The 22,373-nt window shown below is 45.8% G+C and overlaps 2 protein-coding genes across 3 annotated transcripts in view; both read left to right on the forward strand.

The window, feature by feature from the left end:
- Nucleotides 1–22,373, forward strand: part of LOC134348704 (gastrula zinc finger protein XlCGF57.1-like) — a 50,065-nt gene that overhangs the window by 18,565 nt on the left and 9,127 nt on the right. The gene's annotated exons all lie outside the window — the stretch shown is intronic.
- On the forward strand, nt 12,098–19,082 carry LOC134347753 (uncharacterized). Its single transcript, XM_063050159.1, has 2 exons — nt 12,098–14,241; nt 16,054–19,082. The coding sequence occupies exon 2, from the start codon at nt 16,294–16,296 to the stop codon at nt 17,227–17,229; it is 936 nt and encodes a 311-aa protein (XP_062906229.1). The 5' UTR covers nt 12,098–14,241; nt 16,054–16,293; the 3' UTR covers nt 17,230–19,082.

The raw sequence follows: 22,373 nt of genomic DNA on the forward strand, positions 1-22,373 counted from the left end.
CAAGTCCAACTCCTTCATTTTCTCTGACAACAAACGACTCGCTGATGGAGTAGATCTCTGTACTTTTAAGTTCTTAATGTTCAGCAGGATCTTGTCATAAAAAATACAATTAAAAAAAAGACACATTTTGCCACCTCCTGCCACTCCCCCCCCCCCCCCGGACCCTACTGTCTGAGGGGCGTCCTCTTCTCAATTCCCTGGCTGTGCCCCCATTGCCCCATCTCTGGGCTGCCCCTCCTCTCGCATCTCTTGGTTGCTCCCTTTCCTCCATCTCTGTGTTGCCCCTTGCTCACCTGCATCCTCTGTGGTTCCCCCTTCCTGTTCTCTCTCTGGGACACCTCTTTCCCAACACGTCTCGGGGGTACCCATTCTTTGCCTCCACATTCTCCTCTGGGGCACCCCCACTTCCCCACACCATCCGCACAAATAATTTGTCTCTGGGGCAAACCCTTTACCTCCCACTTCCCCACGCTGTCCTCACAAATCATTTGTCTCTGGGGCACCCCATTTCCCCTCACCCCTCCTCCACCCATTCTCCCATCCTATCCGTCACTCAGATGCCTGTTTTCCCCTTCTACCCCACCCATGTTTGGGATGCCCCTTTGCACCCCCATGTTTGGTATGCCTCCATCTCCCACCATCCATGTGCCACATCTTCCAGCCCTTCGTTCATGGAATACCCTCTTCACCATCCTCCTGTTCCTGACATGGCATATATCCCCGTCACTCCATTTCTGAGACACCCCCTTCCTCCTTTCCCCTTTCCCCTCTTCTGGCCAACTTCCTCTGTTTCCCTGCACCTCCATCTCCTCCCACCCTATTTAGTCTCCTATCCTTTGTCTCTGAAATGGCCCCCTATCCTCCATCCCTAGACACTAGACAGTAGAATACTACATCACAGTACAGGCCCTTCGGCCCTCGATGTTGTGCCGACCCATGTATTCCTTAAAAAAACATACTAAACCCACACTACCCTGTAACCCTCTATTTTTCTTTCATCCATGTGTCTGTCCAAGAGTCTCTTAAATACCCCTAATGTTTTAGCCTCCACCACCATCCCTGGCAAGTCATTCCAGGCACCCACAACCCTCTGTGTAAAAAAAACTTACCCCTGATGTCTCCCCTAAACTTCCCTCCCTTGACTTTGTACATATTCCCTCTGGTGTTTGCTATTAGTGCCCTGGGAAACAGGTACTGGCTATCCACCCTAACTATGCCTTTTATAATCTTGTAGACCTCTATCAAATCCCCTCTCATCCTTCTATGCTCCAAAGAGAAAAGTCCCAGCTCTGCTAACCTTTCCTCATAAGACTGGTTTTCCAATCCAGGTAACATCCTGGTAAATCTCTGCACCCTCTCCATAGCTTCCACATCCTTCCTATAATGAGGTGACCAGAACTGAACACAATACTCTGTGTCGTCTCACCAGAGATTTGTAGAGATGCAACATGACCTCTCTACTCTTGAACTCAATCCTGCTATTAATGAAGCCCGGCATCCCATAGGCCTTCTTAACCATCCTATCAACCTGTGCAGCGACCTTGAGGGCTGTATGGATTTGAATCCCAAGGTCCCTCTGTTCATCCACACTCTCAAATAACCAACCATTAACCCTGTACTCAGCATTCTGGTTTGTCCTTCCAAAATGCATCACCTCACACTTATCCGGACTGAACTCCATCTGCCACTTTTCTGCCCAACTCTGCATCCTGTCTATATCCTCTTGTAACCTTCGACAACCTACAGCTCCATCCACAACTCCTCCAATCTTTGTGTCATCCGCAAACTTACTCACCCATCCTTCTGCCTCTTCATCCAGGTCATTTATAAAAATCACAAAGAGCAGGGGTCCCAGGACAGATCCTTGTGGCACTCCACTGGTCACCAACCTCCAGGCAGAATACTTTCCTTCCACTATTACCCTCTGCTTTCTTCCTTTTAGCCAGTTTTTTTTTTATCCAAACAGCCAAGGTTCCACTGATCCCAGACCTCATGACTTTCTGGATGATTCTCTCGTTGGGGACCTTGTCAAATGCCTTGCTAAAATCCATGTAGACCACATCTACTGCCCAACCCTCATCAATTTCTTTTGTTACCTCTTTAAAAAACTCAATCAGGCTTGTGAGGCACGACCTTCCCTTCACAAAGCCATGTTGACTATCCTTGAGTAGACTGTACTTCTCCAAATGCTGGTAGATCCTATTCTTAAGAGTCCTTTCCAATAGTTTGCAGACCACCGACGTAAGACTTACGTCTATAGTTCCTAGGATTCTCCCTATTACCTTTTTTAAACAAGGGAACTACATTTGGCATTCTCCAATCCTCCAGCAGCCCTGCAGCCAAAGAGGATTCAAAGATAATAGCTACTGCTCCAGTGATCTCTTCTGTCACTTCCCACAGCAACCTGGGGTATATCATGTCCGGCCCTGAGGACTTAACAATCTTGATGTTTTTAAGAAGATCCAACACTTCTTCTTTATTTTCCATATTGTCCAGCACACAGGCCTGTTCTATTTTGACCTCACCCTGATCAAGGCCCTTTTCACTTGTGAATACTGAAGCAAAGTATTCATTTGGGATCTCCCCAACCTCCTCTGCCTCCAGACACATGTTGCCTTCTTTATCCTTTAGCGGCTCCACCTTCATTCTTGTCATCCTTCTGTTCTTCACATACGCATAGAACGCCTTGGGCTTCTCCTTAATCCTACACGCCAAGGCCTTCTCATGCTCCCTTCGAGCTCTCCTAAGTCCTTTATTAAATTCCTTCTTGGCTACCCTATATTTTTCATGAGCCCCTCCTGCTTCCTGCTTATATCTAACATATACTTCCTTCTTCCTCTTGGTGAGTTGCCTCACTTGTTTCGTCAGCCACGGTTCCCTTTTCCTACCATTTTTTCCTTGTCTCAGTGGGACAAACCTATCCTGAACCCAGCACAAGTGGTCCCTGAACTTCCTCCACATTACTTCTGTGCTTTCACCCTTGAACATCTGTTTCCAATTTACTCTCGCTAGTTCCTGCCTCATCCCTTCAATAGTTAGTTCTTCCCCAGTTATGCACTTTCCCATTTTGTCTGTTTTTATCCTTTTCCATAACTATGCTGAAGCTAAGGGAGTTGTGGTCACTCTCACCAAAATGTTCCTCCACCAAGAGGTCTGCCACTTGACCAGGTTCATTACCCAGAACTAGGTCCAGTATTGCCTCTCCTCTCACTGGCCGATCCACATACTGTGTCAGGAATCCTTCTTGAACACACCTGACAAATTCAGCCCCATCTATCCCCCTTGCAGTCAGGAGGTGCCAGTCAATATGAGGGAAGTTGAAATCACCCAGAACTACAACCCTGTATTTCCTGCACCTTTCTAAAATCTGCCTGCTTACCTGCTCCTCGGTGTCCCGAGGGCTATTTGGGGGCCTATAGACTACTCCCAGCACAGTGATTGATCTCGTCCTATTTCTGACTTCCACCCACACCAACTCAGTGGACACTCCCTCTGCAGCGTCCTTCCTTTCTATAGCCGTGATACTATCCCTGACCAGTAATGCTACTTCCCCCTCGCTACCTCCCATCCTATTCCTTTTAAAACACCTAAACTCCAGTACCTGCAACAGCCAATCCTGCCCTTCCTCCAGCCAAGTTTCACAACATCCTAGTTCTATGTACTGATCTTGATTCCTAATACTCCTAGCACTGAAATAGATACATTTCAACCCCTCTAACTGGCTACAGTTATGTTTTGTCCCCTGCCTGTCCTTCCTCACCAACCCAGAACACATAGCATCATGGCCTTGTCCTTCTACCCTAATCTCTGCACTCACATTCTGATACCCACCCCCCTGCCAAACTAGTTTAAATCCTCCCCAACAGCTCCAGCAAACCTGCCCGCCAGGATATTGGTCCCTTTCCAGTTCAGGTGCAGCCCGTCCTTTTTGTACAGGTCAGACCTTCCCCAGAAGAGATCCCAATGATCCAGAAATCTGAACCCCTGCCCCCTGCACCAACTCTTCAGCCACACATTCATCTGCCGTAACTTCCTGACACTACCCTCTCTGTCTCATGGCACAGGCAGCAATCCCGAGATTACTACCCTTGAGGTCCTGCTTTTTTACTTCTTTCCTAACTCCCTATATTCCTTCTTCAGGACCTCATTCCGACTCCTATCTATGTCATTGGTCCCCACGTGGACCACGACATCTGGCTGCTCACCCTCTCTCCTGAGAATACCGAGAACGCGATCCGAGATATCGCGGACCCTGGCCCGTATCCCCACACTTTTGTGACAACTCCTCTTACCACTCCCCACCCCCCATCTGGAACTCCTTGTATATCCTCGGTTTCTGGGACTGCCCCCACCGACAATGGGATGCCCCCTTCCTGCTGTTACCCCCTTCACCTATCTCTCCGTCTATGGGACAACCCCAACTTGTGTCCCCACTACACCCCATCTGTGGCATATTGCCGTCACTCCCTCCTTCTCTGGGATACCCCTCCACACTATTGTCTGTGGGACACCTCCTTTCCATGTAGAGACGGGACAGTTTGCTACTGAACTCGAGAGGAAGTAATATCTTCGTAGGAACATTTGCAAGTGCTGTTCTGGAGGATAAAAGGGGTTTGGAAACCGGAGTGTTTGGTGTTGAAAAATTTTGTTAAGCCTGCATACGGAGACAGAAATTGAAAAGCTGGTGGTCCTAATATTCTAAGCTGAATATATTTCAATGCAAGGAGTACGGCAGGTGAACTTGGGTATGGATCAGCATGTGGAATTATAACATTTAGTGAAACTTGCTTTCAGAGGGGACAGGACTGGCAGCTCAATGTTTCTGCGTTCCCTTGTTTTAGACATGACAGAGCAAGAGAGATTAAAGTGGGAGGGGTAGCATTACTGATCAGGGAAAATATCACGGCAGTGCTCAGACTGCAGTGGTCATCTAATGAGGCTTTATGGGTAGAATTGAGGAATAACAAAGAGATAACTACATTATTGGGATTATATTAACCTTTGGTGCTGTGTCCAATCAAGAAGTGATCAAGCTCTGCCTTAAATACACCCTATGGACTGGCCTCCACAGCTGCCTGTGGTAATATATTCCACAAATTCACCACCCTCTGGCTAAAGAAATTTCTCTGCAGCTCTGTTTTAAATGGACACCCCTTTACCCTGAGGCTGTACCCTCTTGTAGACTCTCCCACAATGGGAAACATCCTTTCCACATCAACTGTCTAGGCCTTTCAACATTCGAAGGGTTTCAATGAGATCCCCCCTCATCCTTCTGAATTCCTTCAAGTACAGACCCAGGGCCTCGTATGATAACCCTCTCATACCCGGAATTATGTTTGTAGCAGTCTGATGTAGCAGTATTTCAGTGGAGTAAGGGAAATTACAGTGGTATGAGAGAGGAGTTGGCCAAAGTAAATTGGAAGGGGCTGCTGGCAGGGATGTCAGCAGAGCAGCGATGGCGGGCGTTTCTGTGAAAACTGAGGAAGGTGCAGGATGTGTATTCCAGAAATGAAGAAATACTGAAATGGTAAAATAGTACAACCGTGGCTGACAAGAGAAGTCAAAGGCATTGTAAAAGCAAAATAAGGGCCATACAACAAAGCAAAATTAGTGGGAAGATAGAGGATTGGGGAGTTTTTAAAAACCTACAGAGAACAACTAATAAAATCATTAGAAGGGAAAAGATGAAGTACAAAAGCAAACTGACATATAATATCAAAGTGGATAGTAAAAGTTTTTTTCAGGTATGTTAAAAATAAAAGAGAAATGATAAAGGATATAGGACCACAAGACAGTGAGACAGAAGAAGTAATAACGGGGAACAAGCAGATGGCTGATAAACTAAATGAGTACTTGGCATCAGTCTTCACTGTGGAAGACACTAGTAGTGTGCCTGATGTAATGTGTGAAGGAAGAGAAGAGAAGTGAGTGCAGTTACTTTTACAAGAGAGAAGCTGAAAGACCTAAAGGTACATAAGTCACCTGGACCAGATGGTGAGAATTGGAGGAGATGGCAGTTGAATGCGTGGCTGAGGAGTTGGTGCAGGGAGCAGGGTTTTAGATTTTTAGATTATTGGAATCTTTTCTGGGGAAGGTGCGACCTGTACAGATTGGCTAGGTTGCACCAAAACTCGAGGGGGAGCAATATCCTTGCAGGTAGGTTTGCTAGCATGGTTCGGGAGGGTTTAAACAAATTTGCGAGGGAGATGGGACCCAGAGCGATAGAGTAGTGAAAGAAGTGCATGGAGTAAAGCCAGATCTAACATACAGAGAGGCTTTGAGGAAAGAGAAGCAGAATAAACGGTGTAAAGACTGTAAGGTAGAAGGGCTGAAATGTGTGTATCTCAAAGCAAGAAGCATCAGGAACAAAGGTGATGAACTGAGAGCTTGGATACATACATGGAATTATGATGTAGTGGCCTTTACAGAGACTTGGCTGGCACCAGGGCAGGAATGGATTCTCAATATTCCTGGATTTCAGTGCTTTAAAAGGGATAGAGAGGGCGGAAAAAGGGGAGGAGGGGTGGCATTACTGATCAGGGATACTATTACAGCTACAGAAAGGGTGGGTAATGTAGCAGGATCCTCTTTTGAGTCAATATGGGTGGAAGTCAGGAACACGAAGGGAGCAGTTGCTCTACTGGGGGTATTCTATAGGCCCCCTGGTAGCAGCAGAGATACAGAGGAGCAGATTGGGAGGCAGATTTTGGAAAGGTGCAAAAAATAACAGGGTTATTATCATGGGTGACTTTAACTTCCCTAATATTGATTGGCACCTGATTAGTTCCAAGGGTTTAGATAGGGCAAGTTTGTTAAGTGTGTCCAGGATGGATTCCTGTCACAGTATGTGGACAGGCCGACCAGGGGGAATGCCATACTAGATCTAGTACTAGGTAATGAACCGGGTCAGGTCACAGATCTCTCAGTGGGTGAGCATCCGGGGGACAGTGACCACTGCTCCCTGTCCTTTAGCATTGTCATGGAAAAGGATAGAATCAGAGAGGACAGGAAAACTTTTAATTGGGGAAAGGCAAATTATGAGGCTATAAGGCTAGAACTTGCGGGTGTGAATTGGGATGATGTTTTTGCAGGGAAATGTACTATGCACATGTGGTCGATGTTTAGAGATCTCTTGCGGGATGTTAGGGATAAATTTGTCCAGGTGAGGAAGATAAAGAATGGTAGGGTGAAGGAACCATGGGTGACAAGTGAGGTGGAAAATCTAGTCAGGTGGAAGAAGGCAGCATACATGAGGTTTAGGAAGCAAGGATCAGATGGGTCTATTGAGGAATATAGGGAAGCAAGAAAGGGGCTGAGAAGAGCAAGAAGGGGGCATGACAAGGCCTTGACAAGTAGGGTAAAGGAAAACCCCAAGGCATTCTTCAATTATGTGAAGAACAAAAGGATGACAGGAGTGAAGGTCGGACCGATTAGAGATGAAGGTGGGAAGATGTGCCTGGAGGCTGTGGAAGTGAGCGAGGTCCTCAATGAATACTTCTCTTCGGTATTCACCAATGAGAGGGAACTTGATGATGGTGAGGACAATATGAGTGAGGTTGATGTTCTGGAGCATGTTGATATTAAGGGGAGGAGGTGGAGTTGTTAAAATACATTAGGACAGGTAAGTCCCCGGGGCCTGGCGGACTATTCCCCAGGCTGCTCCACGAGGCAAGAGAAGAGATCGCTGAGCCTCTGGCTAGGATCTTTATGTCCTCGTTGTCCACAGGAATGGTACCGGAGGATTGGACGGAGGAGAATGTTGTCCCCTTGTTCAAAAAAGGTAGTAGGGATAGTCCGGTTAATTATAGACCAGTGAACCTTACGTCTGTGGTGGGAAAGCTGTTGGAAAAGATTCTTAGAGATAGGATCTATGTGCATTTAGAGAATCATGGTCTGATCAGGGACAGTCAGCATGGCTTTGTGAAGGGCAGATTGTGACTAACAAGGCTGATAGAGTTCTTTGAGGAGGTGACCAGGCATATAGATGAGGGTAGTGCAGTGGATGTGATCTATATGGGTTTTAGTAAGGCATTTGACAAGGTTCCACACGGTAGGCTTATTCAGAAAGTTAGAAGGCATGGGATCCAGGGAAGTTTGGCCAGGTGGATTCAGAATTGGCTTGCCTGCAGAAGGCAGAGGGTGGTGGTGGAGGGAATACATTCAGATTGGAGGATTGCGACTGGCGGTGTCCCACAAGGATCTGTTCTGGGACCTCTGCTTTTCGTGATTTTTATTAACAACCTGGATATGGGGGTAGAAGGGTGGGTTGGCAAGTTTGCAGACGACACAAAGGTTGGTGGTGTTGTAGATGGTGTAGAGGATTGTCAAAGATTACAGAGAGACATTGATAGGATGCAGGAGTGGGCTGAGAAGTGGCAGATGGAGTTCAACCCAGAGAAGTGTGAGGTGGTACACTTTGGAAGGACAAACTCCAAGGCAGAGTACAAAGTAAATGGCAGGATACTTGGTAGTGTGGAGGAGCAGAGGGATCTGGGGGTACCTGTCCACAGATCCCTGAAAGTTGCCTCACAGGTGGATAGAAAGCTTATGGGGTGTTAGCTTTCATAAGTCAAGGGATAGAGTTTAAGAGTCGCGATGTAATGATGCAGCTCTATAAAACTCTGGTTAGGCCACACTTGGAGTACTGTGTCCAGTTCTGGTCACCTCACTATAGGAAGGATGTGGAAGCATTGGAAAGAGTACTGAGAAAATTTACCAGGATGCTGCCTGGTTTAGAAAGTATGCATTATGGTCAGAGATTAAGGGAGCTAGGGCTTTACTCTTTGGAGAGAAGGAGGATGAGAGGAGACATGATAGAGGTGTACAAGATAATAAGAGGAATAGATAGAGTGGATAGCCAGCGCCTCTTCCCCAGGGCACCACTGCTCAATACAAGAGGACATGGCTTTAAGGTAAGGGGTGGGAAGTTCAAGGGGGATATTAGAGGAAGGTTTTTTACTCAGAGAGTGGTTGGTGCGTGGAATGCACTGCCTGAGTCAGTGGTGGAGGCAGATACACTAGTGAAGTTTAAGAGACTACTAGACAGGTATATGGAGGAATTTAAGGTGGGGGCTTATATGGGAGGCAGGGTTTGAGGGTCGGCACAACTTTGTGGGCCGAAGGGCCTGTATGTGCTGTACTATTCTATGTTCTATGTGGATGAACTGCACCCTAAGGTTCTGAAAGAGGTAGCGTTGGAAGTTGTGGTGGCATTGGAAATGGAAAATTGCAAATGTTTCTCCACTCTTTAAAAAAGGAGGAAGGCAGCAGAAAGGAAATTATAGACCAGTTAGCCTGACCTCAGTGGTTGGGAAGATAGTAGTGTCAATTGATAAGGATGAGGTGCTGGAGTACTTGGTGACACAGGACAAGATAGTACAAAGTCAGCATGGTTCAGGGAAAATCCTTCCTGTTGGAATTCTTTGAGGAGATTACAAGTATGATAGAAACATAGAAACATAGAAAATAGGTGCAGGAGTAGGCCATTCGGCCCTTTGAGCCTGCACCGCCATTTATTATGATCATGGCTGATCATCCAACTCAGAACCCCGCCCTAGCCTTCCCTCCATACCCCCTGACCCCTGTAGCCACAAGGGCCATATCTAACTCCCTCTTAAACATAGCCAATGAACTGGCCTCAACAGTTTGCTGTGGCAGAGAATTCCACAGATTCACCACTCTCTGTGTGAAGAAGTTTTTCCTAATCTCGGTCCTAAAAGGCTTCCCCTCTATCCTCAAACTGTGACCCCTCGTTCTGGACTTCCCCAACATCGGGAACAATCTTCCTGCATCTAGCCTGTCCAATCCCTTTAGGATCTTATACGTTTCAATCAGATCCCCCCTCAATCTTCTAAATTCCAACGAGTACAAGCCCAGTTCATCCAGTCTTTCTTCATATGAAAGTCCTGCCATCCCAGGAATCAATCTGGTGAACCTTCTTTGTACTCCCTCTATGGCAAAGATGTCTCTCCTTAGATTAGGGGACCAAAACTGCACACAATACTCCAGGTGTGGTCTCACCAAGGCCTTGTACAACTGCAGTAGTACCTCCCTGCTCCTGTACTCGAATCCTCTCGCTATAAATGCCAGCATACCATTCGCCTTTTTCACCGCCTGCTGTACCTGCATGCCCACTTTCAATGACTGGTGTATAATGACACCCAGGTCTCGTTGCACCTCCCCTTTTCCTAATCGGCCACCATTCAGATAATAATCTGTTTTCCTATTTTTGCCACCAAAAGGTAAAGAGGATGCAGTATGTTGTATATTTGGACTTTCAGAAGGCCTTTGACAAGGTGCCACACACGAGGTTGCAAACCAAGTTAAACATAGAAACATAGAAAAACTACAGCACAATACAGGCCCTTCGGCCCACAAAGTTGTGTGGAACATGTACTTACTTTCAAAATGACTTGGGTTTACCTACAGCCCACTATTTTTCTAAGCTCCATGTACCTCTTAAAAGACCCTATTGTATCCGCCTCCACCACCGTTGCTGGCAGCCCATTCCATGCACTCACCTTTCTCTGTGTGAAAAACCTACCCCTGACATTCCTTCTCTACCTACTTCCAAGCACCTTAAAACTGTGCCCTCTTGCACTATCCATTTCAGCCCTGGGAAAAAGCCTCTGACTATCCACATGATCAATGCCTCTCATCATCTCATACACCTCTATCAGGTCACCTCTCATCCTCCGTTGCTCCAAGGAGAAAAGGCCAAGTTCACTCAACCTATTCTCATAAGGCATGCTCCCTAATCCAGGCGACATCCTTGTAAATCTCCTCTGCAGCCTTTCTATAGATTCCACATCCTTTCTGTAGTGAGGTGACCAGAACTGAGCACAGTACTCCAGGTGCGGTCTGACCAGGGTCCTGTACAGCTGTAACATTACCTCTTGCTCTTGAACTCAATCCTATGGTTTATGAAGGCCAATGCACCGTATGCCTTCTTAACCACATAATCAACCTGCACAGCACCTTTGAGTGTCCTATGGACACGGACCCCAAGATCCCTCTGATCCTCCACACTGCCAAGAGTCTGACCATTAGTACTATATTCTGCCATCATATTTGACCTACCAAAAGGAAGCACCTCGCACTTATCTGGGTTGAACTCCATCTGCAACTTCTCAGCCCAGTTTTGCATTCTATCGATGTCCTGCTGTAACCTCTGACTGCCCTCCACGCTGTCCACAACACCCCCAACCTTTGTGTCATTAAGAGCCCATGGTATTACAGTAAAGTTACTGACACGTGTAGAGTATTGACTGATTGGTAGGAGGTAGCGAATGGGAATAAAAGGATCCTTTCCTGGTTGGCTGCCAGCCACTAGTGGTGTTCCGCAGCGGTTGGTGTTGGGACCGCTGTATATAAATGATTTAGATGATGGAATAGATGGCTTTGTTGCCGTATTTGCAGATGATACAAAGATTGGTGGAGGGGCAGGTAGTGTTGACAAAACAGATAGGATGCAGAAGGACTTAGATTAGGAGAATGGTAAGAAAGTGGCAAATGAAATACAGTGTTGGAAAATGCATGGTCATAGACTTTGGTAGTAGAAATAAATGTGCAGACTTATTTTCTAAACCGGGTAAATACAGGAATCTGAGGTGCAGAGGGGCTTGGGAGTCCTTATGCAGAACACCCTGAAGGTTAACTTGCAGGTAGAGTCAGTGGTGAGGATGGCAAATGCCATGTTAGCATTCATTTCAAGGGGTCTGAAATACAAGAGCAAGGATGTGATGCTGAGGCTTTATAAGGCACTGGTGAGGCCTCACTTTGAGTATTGTTAACAGTTTTGGGCCTCTCATCTTAGAAAAGATGTACTGGCATTGGAGAGGGTCCAAAAGAGATTCACGAGGATGATTCCAGGAATGAAAGGGTTATCATACGAGGAATGTTTGATAGCTCTGGGTCTGTACTCACTGGAATACAGAAGGGTGAGGGGAATCTCACTGAAACCTTTCGAATCTTGAAAGGCCTAGACAGAGTAGATGTGGAAAGGATGTTTCCCATGGTGGGAGAGTCTAGGACAAGAGGTCATAGCCTCAGGATCGAGGGGCGCCCTTTCAAAACGCAGATGTGGAGAAATTTATTTAGCTAGAGGGTTGTGAACTTGTGTGATTTGTTGCCACGTGCAGCTGTGGAGGCCTGGTCGTTTTGGGGTACTTAAGGCAGAGATTGATATGTTCTTGTTTGGAATTGGCATCAAAGGTTATGGGAAGAAGGCCAGGAACTGGGGTTGAGGAAGAGAAAAAAAAGGATCAGCCATGATTGAGTGGCGGAGCAGACTCGATGGGCCAGATGGCTTAATTCTGCTCCTATGTCTAATGGTCTTATGGTAATCTGTGGTCCACATCACAGCTACTGTTGGAAGACCTATATATAACTGCCATCAGGGTCCTTTTACCCTTGCAGTTTCTTAACTTAACCCACAAGAATTAAACATCTTCTGATCCTATATCACATTTTTCTACTAATTTGATGCTATTCTTTACCAGTTGAGCCACACCACCCTCTCTGCCTACCTGCCTATCCCTCTGATACAGTGTGTAACCTTGGACATTCAGCTCCCAACTCCAACCATCCTTCATCCGTGATTCAGTGATGGCCACAATATCATACCTGACAATCTGTAATAGTGCGACAAGGTCATCCACCTTATTTCTTATACTTCTTGCATTGAGATATAACACTTTGAGTATTGTATTTTCTACACTTTTTGATTCTGCATCCCTAATGCATTGATACTTATCCTGCTGGCTACAATTTTGCCCTATCATCTGCCTGCTCTTCCTGACAGTCTGACTGCATGCTATCTTTGTTTTTTTACCATCTGTCCTATCCTGAGCCCCTTCATTCCAGTTCCCACCCCCCTGCCAAAATAGTTTAAACCTTCCCCAACAGCTCTTACAGACCTGCCCACGAGAATATTGGTCCCCCTTGGGTTCAGGTGCAACCCGTCACTTTTGAGCAGATCCCACTGATCTAAGAACTTGAAGCACTGCCCCCCGCCCCCGCACCAGCTTCTCAGCCACACATTAACTTGCAAATCATCCTGTTTCTACCCTCACTGGTGTGTGGCACAGGCTGCAATCCAGAAACTACTACCTGGGAAGTCCTGCTTCACAGCTTTCTGCCTGGCTTTCTAAATTCTCTTTTCAGGATCCATTGCTTTTCCTTCCTATGTCATTGGTACCAATATGTACCAAAACATACGGCCTCTTTCCCTCGCTGTCCAAAATGTAGATGCGATCTGAGATGTTCCTGACCCTGGCAACTGGGAGGCAATGTACCATCCAGGGGTCCCATTCACATCCACAGAATCTCCTGTCTGTTCTCCTCACTATCGAGTTCCCTATCACTACCGCTCCCCTCTTCTCCCTCTTTCCCTTCTGCACCATGGACTTGCGCTCAATGTCAGTAACCCGCTGTCTGTAGCATTCACCTGGAAGGTCATCCTCCACAACAGTGTCAAAAGCAATATACTTATTTTTGAGGAGTATGGCCACAGTGGTGCTCTGTGCTAACTACCTATTCACATTTCCATTTCTCCAGACAGTCACCCAGCTACTCGCCTCCTGCAACTTTGGGGTGACTACTTCCCTGTAATTCTGATCAGTTATCTCCTCACTCTCCCATATAAGCTGAAGGTCATCCAGCTGCTGCTCCAGATCCCGAATGCGGTCTTCAAGGAGCTGCAGCTCGATGCACTTTACGAAGATGTCGTTCTCTGAGAGACTCTCGATCTCCTAGGTCTCCAACATCCGGCATGAAGAACAGACTGCAGTACCTACACTAGGTACAGTAAGAGGGGAAAAAGGGAACCTTAACAGAAGCTTACCCTGAACCAACACCTCTTGAGCTGAAGCTTCTGTTAAGTCAAAGCCTGACACTCTTATTCTTACCACTGGCGTACTCCCAACAATGGCCACCCTACTTGTCCCTTCTGTACTTGTAAACAATCATTGCCAACCTGCAAGAACCCTCATCACTGTGGCCTGCTACTGCTGCTGATTGGACTGTCGGAATAAGTCTGAACGCCCGCCAAGCTCTCCTTTTAAACAAGTGTCACTGACCTGTGTGAAATCTCGTTGGTGTGGTCTGCTTCTGCCACTGATTGGACCGTCGAAATAAGTCTGAATGCCCACAAAGCTCTCCTTTTAAACAAGTGTCACTGACCTGCGAGAAAAGTTGTGGCCTTCTCGATCATCTGGTGATCACAATGCCATTAGTTTCAAAGTAAGTATGGAAAAAGATGGGTCTGGTCCGTGGGTTAAGATTCTAAATTGGAGGAAGGCCAATTTTGATGGTATCAGAAGGGTCTGGCAAGTGTGGACTGGGACAGGCTGTTTTCTGGCAAAGGTGTACTTGGTAAGTGGGAGGCCTTCAAAAGTGAAATTTTAAGAGTACAGAACATATGTGCCTATCATAATAGAAACATAGAAAATAGGTGCAGGAGTAGGCCATTCGGCCCTTCGAGCCTGCACCGCCATTTATTATGATCATGGCTGATCATCCAACTCAGAACCCCACCCCAGTCTTCCCTCCATACCCCCTGACCCCCGTAGCCACAAGGGCCATATCTAACTCCCTCTTAAATATAGCCAATGAACTGGCCTCAACTGTTTCCTGTGGCAGAGAATTCCACAGATTCACCACTCTCTGTGTGAAGAAGTTTTTCCTAATCTCAGTCCTAAAAGGCTTCCCCTCTATCCTCAAACTGTGGCCCCTCGTTCTGGACTTCCCCAACATCGGGAACAATCTTCCTGCATCCAGCCTGTCCAATCCCTTTAGGATTTTATACGTTTCAATCAGATCCCCCCTCAATCTTCTAAATTCCAACGAGTACAAGCCCAGTTCATCCAGTCTTTCTTCATATGAAAGTCCTGCCATCCCAGGAATCAATCTGGGGAACCTTCTTTGTACTCCCTCTATGGCAAGGATGTCTTTCCTCAGATTAGGGGACCAAAACTGCACACAATACTCCAGACAACAGGAATTCTGCAGATGCTGGAAATTCAAGCAACATACATCAAAGTTGCTGGTGAACGCAGCAGGCCAAGCAGCATCTATAGGAAGAGGCGCAGTCGACGTTTCAGGCCGAGACCCTTCGTCAGGACGTCCTGACGAAGGGTCTCGGCCTGAAACGTCGACTGCGCTTCTTCCTATAGATGCTGCTTGGCCTGCTGTGTTCACCAGCAACTTTGATGTATGTTGCACAATACTCCAGGTGTGGTCTCACCAAGGCCTTGTACAACTACAGTAGTACCTCCCTGCTCCTGTACTCGAATCCTCTCGCTATAAATGCCAGCATACCATTCGCCTTTTTCACCGCCTGCTGTACCTGCATGTCCACTTTCAATGACTGGTGTATAATGACACCCAGGTTTCATTGCACCTCCCCTTTTCCTAATCGGCCACCATTCAGATAATAATCTGTTTTCCTATTTTTGCCACCAAAGTGGATAACTTCACATTTATCCACATTAAATTGCATCTGCCATGAATTTGCCCACTCACCCAACCTATCCAAGTCACCCTGCATCCTCTTAGCATCCTCCTCACAGCTAACACTGCCACCCAGCTTCGTGTCATCCGCAAACTTGGAGATGCTGCATTCAATTCCCTCATCCAAGTCATTAATATATATTGTAATTAATCCAAGTCATTAATATATATATAATAAAAGGTAAAGATAACAAGTTTAGGGAATCTTGGTTTTGAATAGATATTGAGGCTCTGGCTAAGAGAAATATCGCTCTTAGCTGGTTACACATAGCAAACATAGACAGGAACAAATGAGGTACTTATGGAGTGTAAGAAATGCAAGAGTACACTTATGAAAGAAATCAGGAGGGTTAAAAGAAAGCATGAGTTGTCCTAGTGGACACGGTAAAGGAGCATCCCAAGGGATTCTACAGAAATGTTAAGAGCAAAAGAATTGCAAGGGACAAGATTGGCCCTCTGGAAGGTCAGAATGGTAATCTATGTGTGGAGCCATAACAGATGGGGGAGATCTTAAATGAATTCTTTGCATCTGTATTTACTCAGGAGAAGGACACAGAGTCTATAGAAGTGAGGCAAAGTATGTGTCTACAAAGACTTGCTGTACGTTCCCAAACCAAAAGCTATGGATGAACCAGGAGATACATCGTCTGCTGAAGGTTAGATCTGTGGCATTCAAGTCTAGCGACCCAATGCTGTACCAAAAAAAAACAGGTATGATTTGCGGAGGGCTATTTCAAAGGTGAAGAGACAATTTCAAATTAGGTTGGAGGCGACATTGGATGCATGGCAACTCTGGCAGGGTCTACAAGACAATACTTCCTACAAAGCGATAACATGAATGACAGCGTTGCTTCACTCAACAGCTTCTATGCCCGCTTTGAAAGGGAGAACACAACTACAGCTGTGAAGATCCCTGCAGCACCTAATGACCCTGTGAACTCTGTCTCAGAGCCCAATGTTAGGCTGTCATTGAAGAGAGTGAACCCTCGCAAGGCAAAAGGTCCCAATGGAGTACCTGGTAAGGCTTTGAAAACCTGTGCCAACCAACGAGCAGGAATACTCAAGGACACTTTCAATCTCTCGCTGCCACAGGCGGAAGTTCCCACTTGCTTCAAAAGGGCAACAATTATACCAGTGCCTAAGAAGAATAATGTGGGCTGCCTTAATGACTATCGCCCAGTATTACTCACATCGACAGTGATGAAGTGCTTTGAGAGGTTGGTCATGACTAGACTGAACTCCTGCCTCAGCAAGGACCTGGATCCATTGCAATTTGACTATTACCACAATAGGCCAATGGCAGACACAATCTCAATGGCTCTCCACATGGCTTTAGAACACCTGGACAACACAAACACCTATATCAGGATGCTGTTCATCGACTATAGCTCAGCATTTAATACCATCATTCCCACAATTCTGATTGAGAAGTTGCAGAACCTGGGCCTCTGTACCTCCCTCTGCAATTTGATCCTCAACTTCCTAACCGGAAGACCACAATCTGTGTGGATTGGTGATAACATATTCTCCTTGCTGACAGTCAGCACTGGTGCACCTCACGGTGTGTGCTTAGTCCACTGCTCTACTCTCTATATACCCTTGACTGTGTGGATAGGCATAGCTGAAGTACCATCTATAAATTTGCTGATGATACAACCATTGTTGGTAGAATCTCAGGTGGTGATGAGAGGGTGTACAGGAGTGAGATATGCCAACTAGTGGAGTAGTGCCACAGCAACAACCTGGCACTCAACATCACTAAGACGAAAGAGCTGATTGTGGACTTCAGGAAGGGTAAGATGAAGGAACACATACCAATCCTCATGGAGAGATCAGAAGTGGAGAGAGTGAACAGCTTCAACTTCCTGGGTGTCAAGATCTCTGAGGATCTAACCTGGTCCCTCGTGTAATAAGCCAGATTTAATAAGGGACCTTGAGGTAAAGGAGTCATTGGGAGGTAGTGACCATAATATGATAAGTTTTAATCTACAATTTGAGAGGGAGAAGGGAAAATCGGAAGTGTATTACAGTTGAACAAAGGGGACTATGGACTCATGAGGGAGAAGCTGGCCAAAGTTGACTGAAAAGATACCCTAGTAGGGATGACAGTGGAATAACAATGGCAGATATTTCTGGGAATAATACAGAAGGTGCAGGACCAGTTCATTCCAAAGAGGAAGAAAGATTCTAAGGGGAGTAAGGGGTGACCGTGGATGACAAGGGAAGTCAAGAACAGTATAAAAATAAATGAGGAAGTATAATATAGCAAGGATCAGCGGGAAGCCAGAGGATTGGGAGACTTTTAAGGAGCTACAGAAGATAACTAAAAAGGCAATACGGGGGGAAAAGATGAGGTACAAAGGTAAGCTGGCCAAGAATATAAAGGAGGATAGTAAAAGCTTCTTTAGGTATGTGAAGAGGAAATAATTAGTTAAGATCAAAGTTGGGCCCTTAAGACAGAAACTAGTGAAATTATGGGGAACAAGGAAATGGCAGACAAGCTGAACAGGTGCTTTGGATCTGTCTTCACTAGGGAAGACACAAACAATCTCGCAGATGTAATAGTGGCCAGAGGACCTAGGGTAATGGAGGAATTGAAGGAAATTTGCATTAGGCAGAAAATGGTGTTGGGTAAACTGATGGGACTGAAGGGTGATAAATCCCCAGGACCTGATGGTCTGCATCCCAGGGTACTTAAGGAGGGGGCTTTAGAAATCGTGGACACATTGGTAATCATTTTCCAATCTTCTATAGATTCAGGATCAGTTCCTGCGGATTGGAGGGTAGCTAATGTTATTCCAGTTTTTAAGAAAGGAGGGAGAGAGAAAACAAGCAATTATAGACCAGATAGTCTGATATCAGTGGTGGGGAAGATGCTGGAGTCAATTGTAAAATATGAATAGGAATAAGGAACCTTGGTTCTCAAGGGATATTGCAACTCTGATAAAGAAGAAGAGGGAGTTGTATGAAATGTATAGGAAACGGGGTAAATCAGGTGCTTGAGGAGTATAAGAAGTGCAAGAAAATACTTAAGAAAGAAATCAGGAGGGCTAAAAGAAGACATGAGGTTGCCTTAGCAGTCAAAGTGAAGGATAATCCAAAGAGCTTTTACAAGTATATTAAGAGCAAAAGGATTGTAAGGGATAAAATTGGTCCTCTTGTTTTTTGCGTCTGTATTTACTAAGGAAGCTGGCATGAAATCCATGGAATTGAGGGAATCAAGTAGTAAGACCATGGAAACTGTACAGATTGAAAAGGAGGAGGTGCTTGCTGTCTTGAGGAAAATTAAAGTGGATAAATCCCCGGGACCTGACAGAGTGTTCCCTCGGACCTTGAAGGAGACTGGTGTTGAAATTGCGGGGGCCCTGGCAGAAATATTTAAAATGTTGCTGTCTACGGGTGAAGTGCCGGAGGATTGGAGAGTGGCTCATGTTGTTCTGTTGTTTAAAAAAGGATCGAAAAGTAATCCGGGAAATTATAGGCTGGTGAGTTTAACGTCAGTAGTAGGTAAGTTATTGGAGGAAGTACTAAGAGACAGAATCTACAAGCATTTGGATAGACAGGGACTTATTAGGGAGAGTCAACATGGCTTTGTGCGTGGTAGGTCATGTTTGACCAATCTGTTGGAGTTTTTTGAGGAGGTTACCAGGAAAGTGGATGAAGGGAAGGCAGTGGATATTGTCTACATGGACTTCAGTAAGGCCTTTGACAAGGTCCCGCATGGGAGGTTAGTTAGGAAAATTCAGTCGCTAGGTATACATGGAGAGGTGGTAAATTGGATTAGACATTGGCTCGATGGAAGAAGCCAGAGAGTGGTGGTAGAGAATTGCTTCTCTGAGTGGAGGCCTGTGACTAGTGGTGTGCCACAGGGATCAGTGCTGGGTCCATTGTTATTTGTCATCTATATCAATGATCTGGATGATAATGTGGTAAATTGGGTCAGCAAGTTTGCTGATGATACAAAGATTGGAGGTGTAGTAGACAGTGAGGAAGGTTTTCAGAACCTGCAGAGGGACTTGGACCAGCTGGAAAAATGGGCTGAAAAATGGCAGATGGAGTTTAATACTGACAAGTGTGAGGTATTGCACATTGGAAGGACAAACCAACGTAGAACATACAGGGTTAATGGTAAGGCACTGAGGAGTGCAGTGGAACAGAGGGATCTGGGAATACAGATACAAAATTCCCTAAAAGTGTCGTCACAGGTAGATAAGGTTGTAAAGAAAGCTTTTGGTACATTGGCCTTTATTAATCGAAGTATTGAGTATAAGAGCTGGAATGTTATGATGAGGTTGTATAAGGCATTGGTGAGGCCGAATCTGGAGTATTGTGTTCAGTTTTGGTCACCAAATTACAGGAAGGATATAAATAAGGTTGAAAGAGTGCAGAGAAGGTTTACAAGGATGTTGCTGGGACTTGAGAAACTCAGTTACAGAGAAAGGTTGAATAGGTTAGGACTTTATTCCCTGGAGCGTAGAAGAATGAAGGGAGATTTGATAGAGGTATATAAAATTATGATGGGTATAGATAGAGTGAATGCAAGCAGGCTTTTTCCACTGAGGCAAGGGGAGAAAAAAACCAGAGGACATGGGTTAAGGGTGAGCGGGGAAAAGTTTAAAGGGAACATTAGTGGGGGCTTCTTCACACAGAGAGTGGTGGGAGTATGGAATGAGTTGCCAGACGAGGTGGTAAATGTGGGTTCTTTTTTAACATTTAAGAATAAATTGGACAGATACATGGATGGGAGGTGTATGGGGGGATATGATCCGTGTGCAGGTCAGTGGGACTAGGCAGAAAATGGTTTGGCACAGCCAAGAAGGGCCAAAAGGCCTGTTGCTGTGCTGTAGTTTCTATGGTTTCTATGAAATTGCGGTGTATTTGGATAGCAGTAGCAGGATAGGTCCGAGTTAGCATGGATTTACGAAGGGGAAATCATGCTTGACTGATCTGGAATTTTTTGAGGATGGAACTGTAAAAATGGACAAGGGAGAGCCAGTGGATGTAGTGTACCTGGACTTGCAGAAAGCCTTCAATAAGGTCCCATATAGGAGGTTTGTGGGCAAAATTAGATCACATGGTATTGGAGGTAGGGTACTGACAGATAGAAAATTGGTTGACAGACAGGAAACAAAGAGTAGGGATTTACGGGTCCCTTTCGGAATGGCAGGCAGTGACTGGTGGGGTACCGCAAGGTTCAGTGCTGGGACCGCAGCTATTTACAATATACATTAATAATTTAGATGAAGGGATTAAAAGTAACATTAGCAAATTTGTAGAAATTGCAAGTGTGAATTGGGATGATGTTTTTATGGGGAAATTTACTACGGACATGTGGTCGATGTTTAGGGAACTCTTGCAGGATGTTAGGGATAAATTTATCCCGGTGAGGAAGATAAAGAATGGTAGGGTGAAGGAACCATGGGTGACAAGTGAGGTGGAAAATCTAGTCAGGTGGAAGAAGGCAGCATACATGAGGTTTAGGAAGCAAGGATCAGATGGGTCTATTGAGGAATATAGGGAAGCAAGAAAGGAGCTTAAGAAGGGGCTGAGAAGAGCAAGAAGGGGGCATGAGAAGGCCTTGGCAAGTACTGTAAAGGAAAACCCCAAGGTATTCTTCAATTATCTGAAGAAAAAAAGGATGACAGGAGTGAAGGTAGGACCGATTAGAGGTAAAGGTGGGAAGATGTGCCTGGAGGCTGTGGAAGTGAGCGAGGTCCTCAATGAATACTTCTCTTTGGTATTCACGAATGAGAGGGAACTTGATGACGGTGAGGACAATATGAGTGAGGTTGATGTTCTGGAGCATGTTGATATTAAGGGAGAGGAGGTGTTGGAGTTGTTAAAATTCATTCGGACGGGTAAGTCCCCGGGGCCTGACGGAATATTCCCTAGGCTGCTCCACGAGGCGAGGGAAGAGATTGCTGAGCCTCTGGCTAGGATCTTTATGTCCTCGTTGTCCACGGGAATGGTACTAGAGGATTGGAGGGAGGTGAATTTTGTCCCCTTGTTTAAAAAAGGTAGTAGGGATAGTCCGGGTAATTATAGACCAGTGAGCTTTATGTCTGTGGTGGGAAAGCTGTTGGAAAAGATTCTTAGAGATAGGATGTATGGGAATTTAGAGAATCATGGTCTGATCAGGGACAGTCAGCATGGCTTTGTGAAGGGCAGATTGTGTCTAACAAGCCTGATAGAGTTCTTTGAGGAGGTGACCAGGCATATAGATGAGGGTAGTGCAGTGGATGTGATCTATCTGGATTTTAGTAAGGCATTTGGTATGGTTCCACATGGTAGGCTTATTCAGAAACTCAGAAGGCATGAGATCCAGGGAAGTTTGGCCAGGTGGATTCAGAATTGGTTTGCCTGCAGAAGGCAGAGGGTGGTGGTGGAGGGAGTACATTCAGATTGGAGGATTGTGACTAGTGGTGTCCCACAAGGATCTGTTCTGGGACCTCTACTTTTCGTGATTTTTATTAACAACCTGGATGTCGGGGTAGAAGGGTGGGTTGGCAAGTTTGCAGATGACACAAAGGTTGGTGGTGTTGTAGATAGTGCAGAGGATTGTCAAAGATTGCAGAGAGCCATTGATAGGATGCAGAAGTAGGCTGAGAAGTGGCAGATGGAGTTCAACCCAGAGAAGTGTGAGGTGGTACACTTTGGAAGGACAAACTCCAAGGCAGAGTACAAAGTAAATGGCAGGATACTTGGTAGTGTGGAGGAGCACAGGGATCTGGGGGTACATGTCCACAGATCCCTGAAAGTTGCCTCACGGGTGGATAGGGTAGTTAAGAAAGCTTATGGGGTGTTAGCTTTCATAATTCGAGGGATAGAGTTTAAGAGTCGTGATGTAATTATGCAGCTCTATA

This window comes from Mobula hypostoma, chromosome 6 (assembly GCF_963921235.1).
Source record: "Mobula hypostoma chromosome 6, sMobHyp1.1, whole genome shotgun sequence".
Taxonomy (NCBI): Eukaryota; Metazoa; Chordata; class Chondrichthyes; order Myliobatiformes; family Myliobatidae; genus Mobula; species Mobula hypostoma.

What these genes read in the sequence shown, in the direction of transcription:
- LOC134347753 (XM_063050159.1), top strand. Translation starts at nt 16,294, where the DNA reads ATGGCAACTCTGGCAGGGTCTACAAGACAATACTTCCTACAAAGCGAT.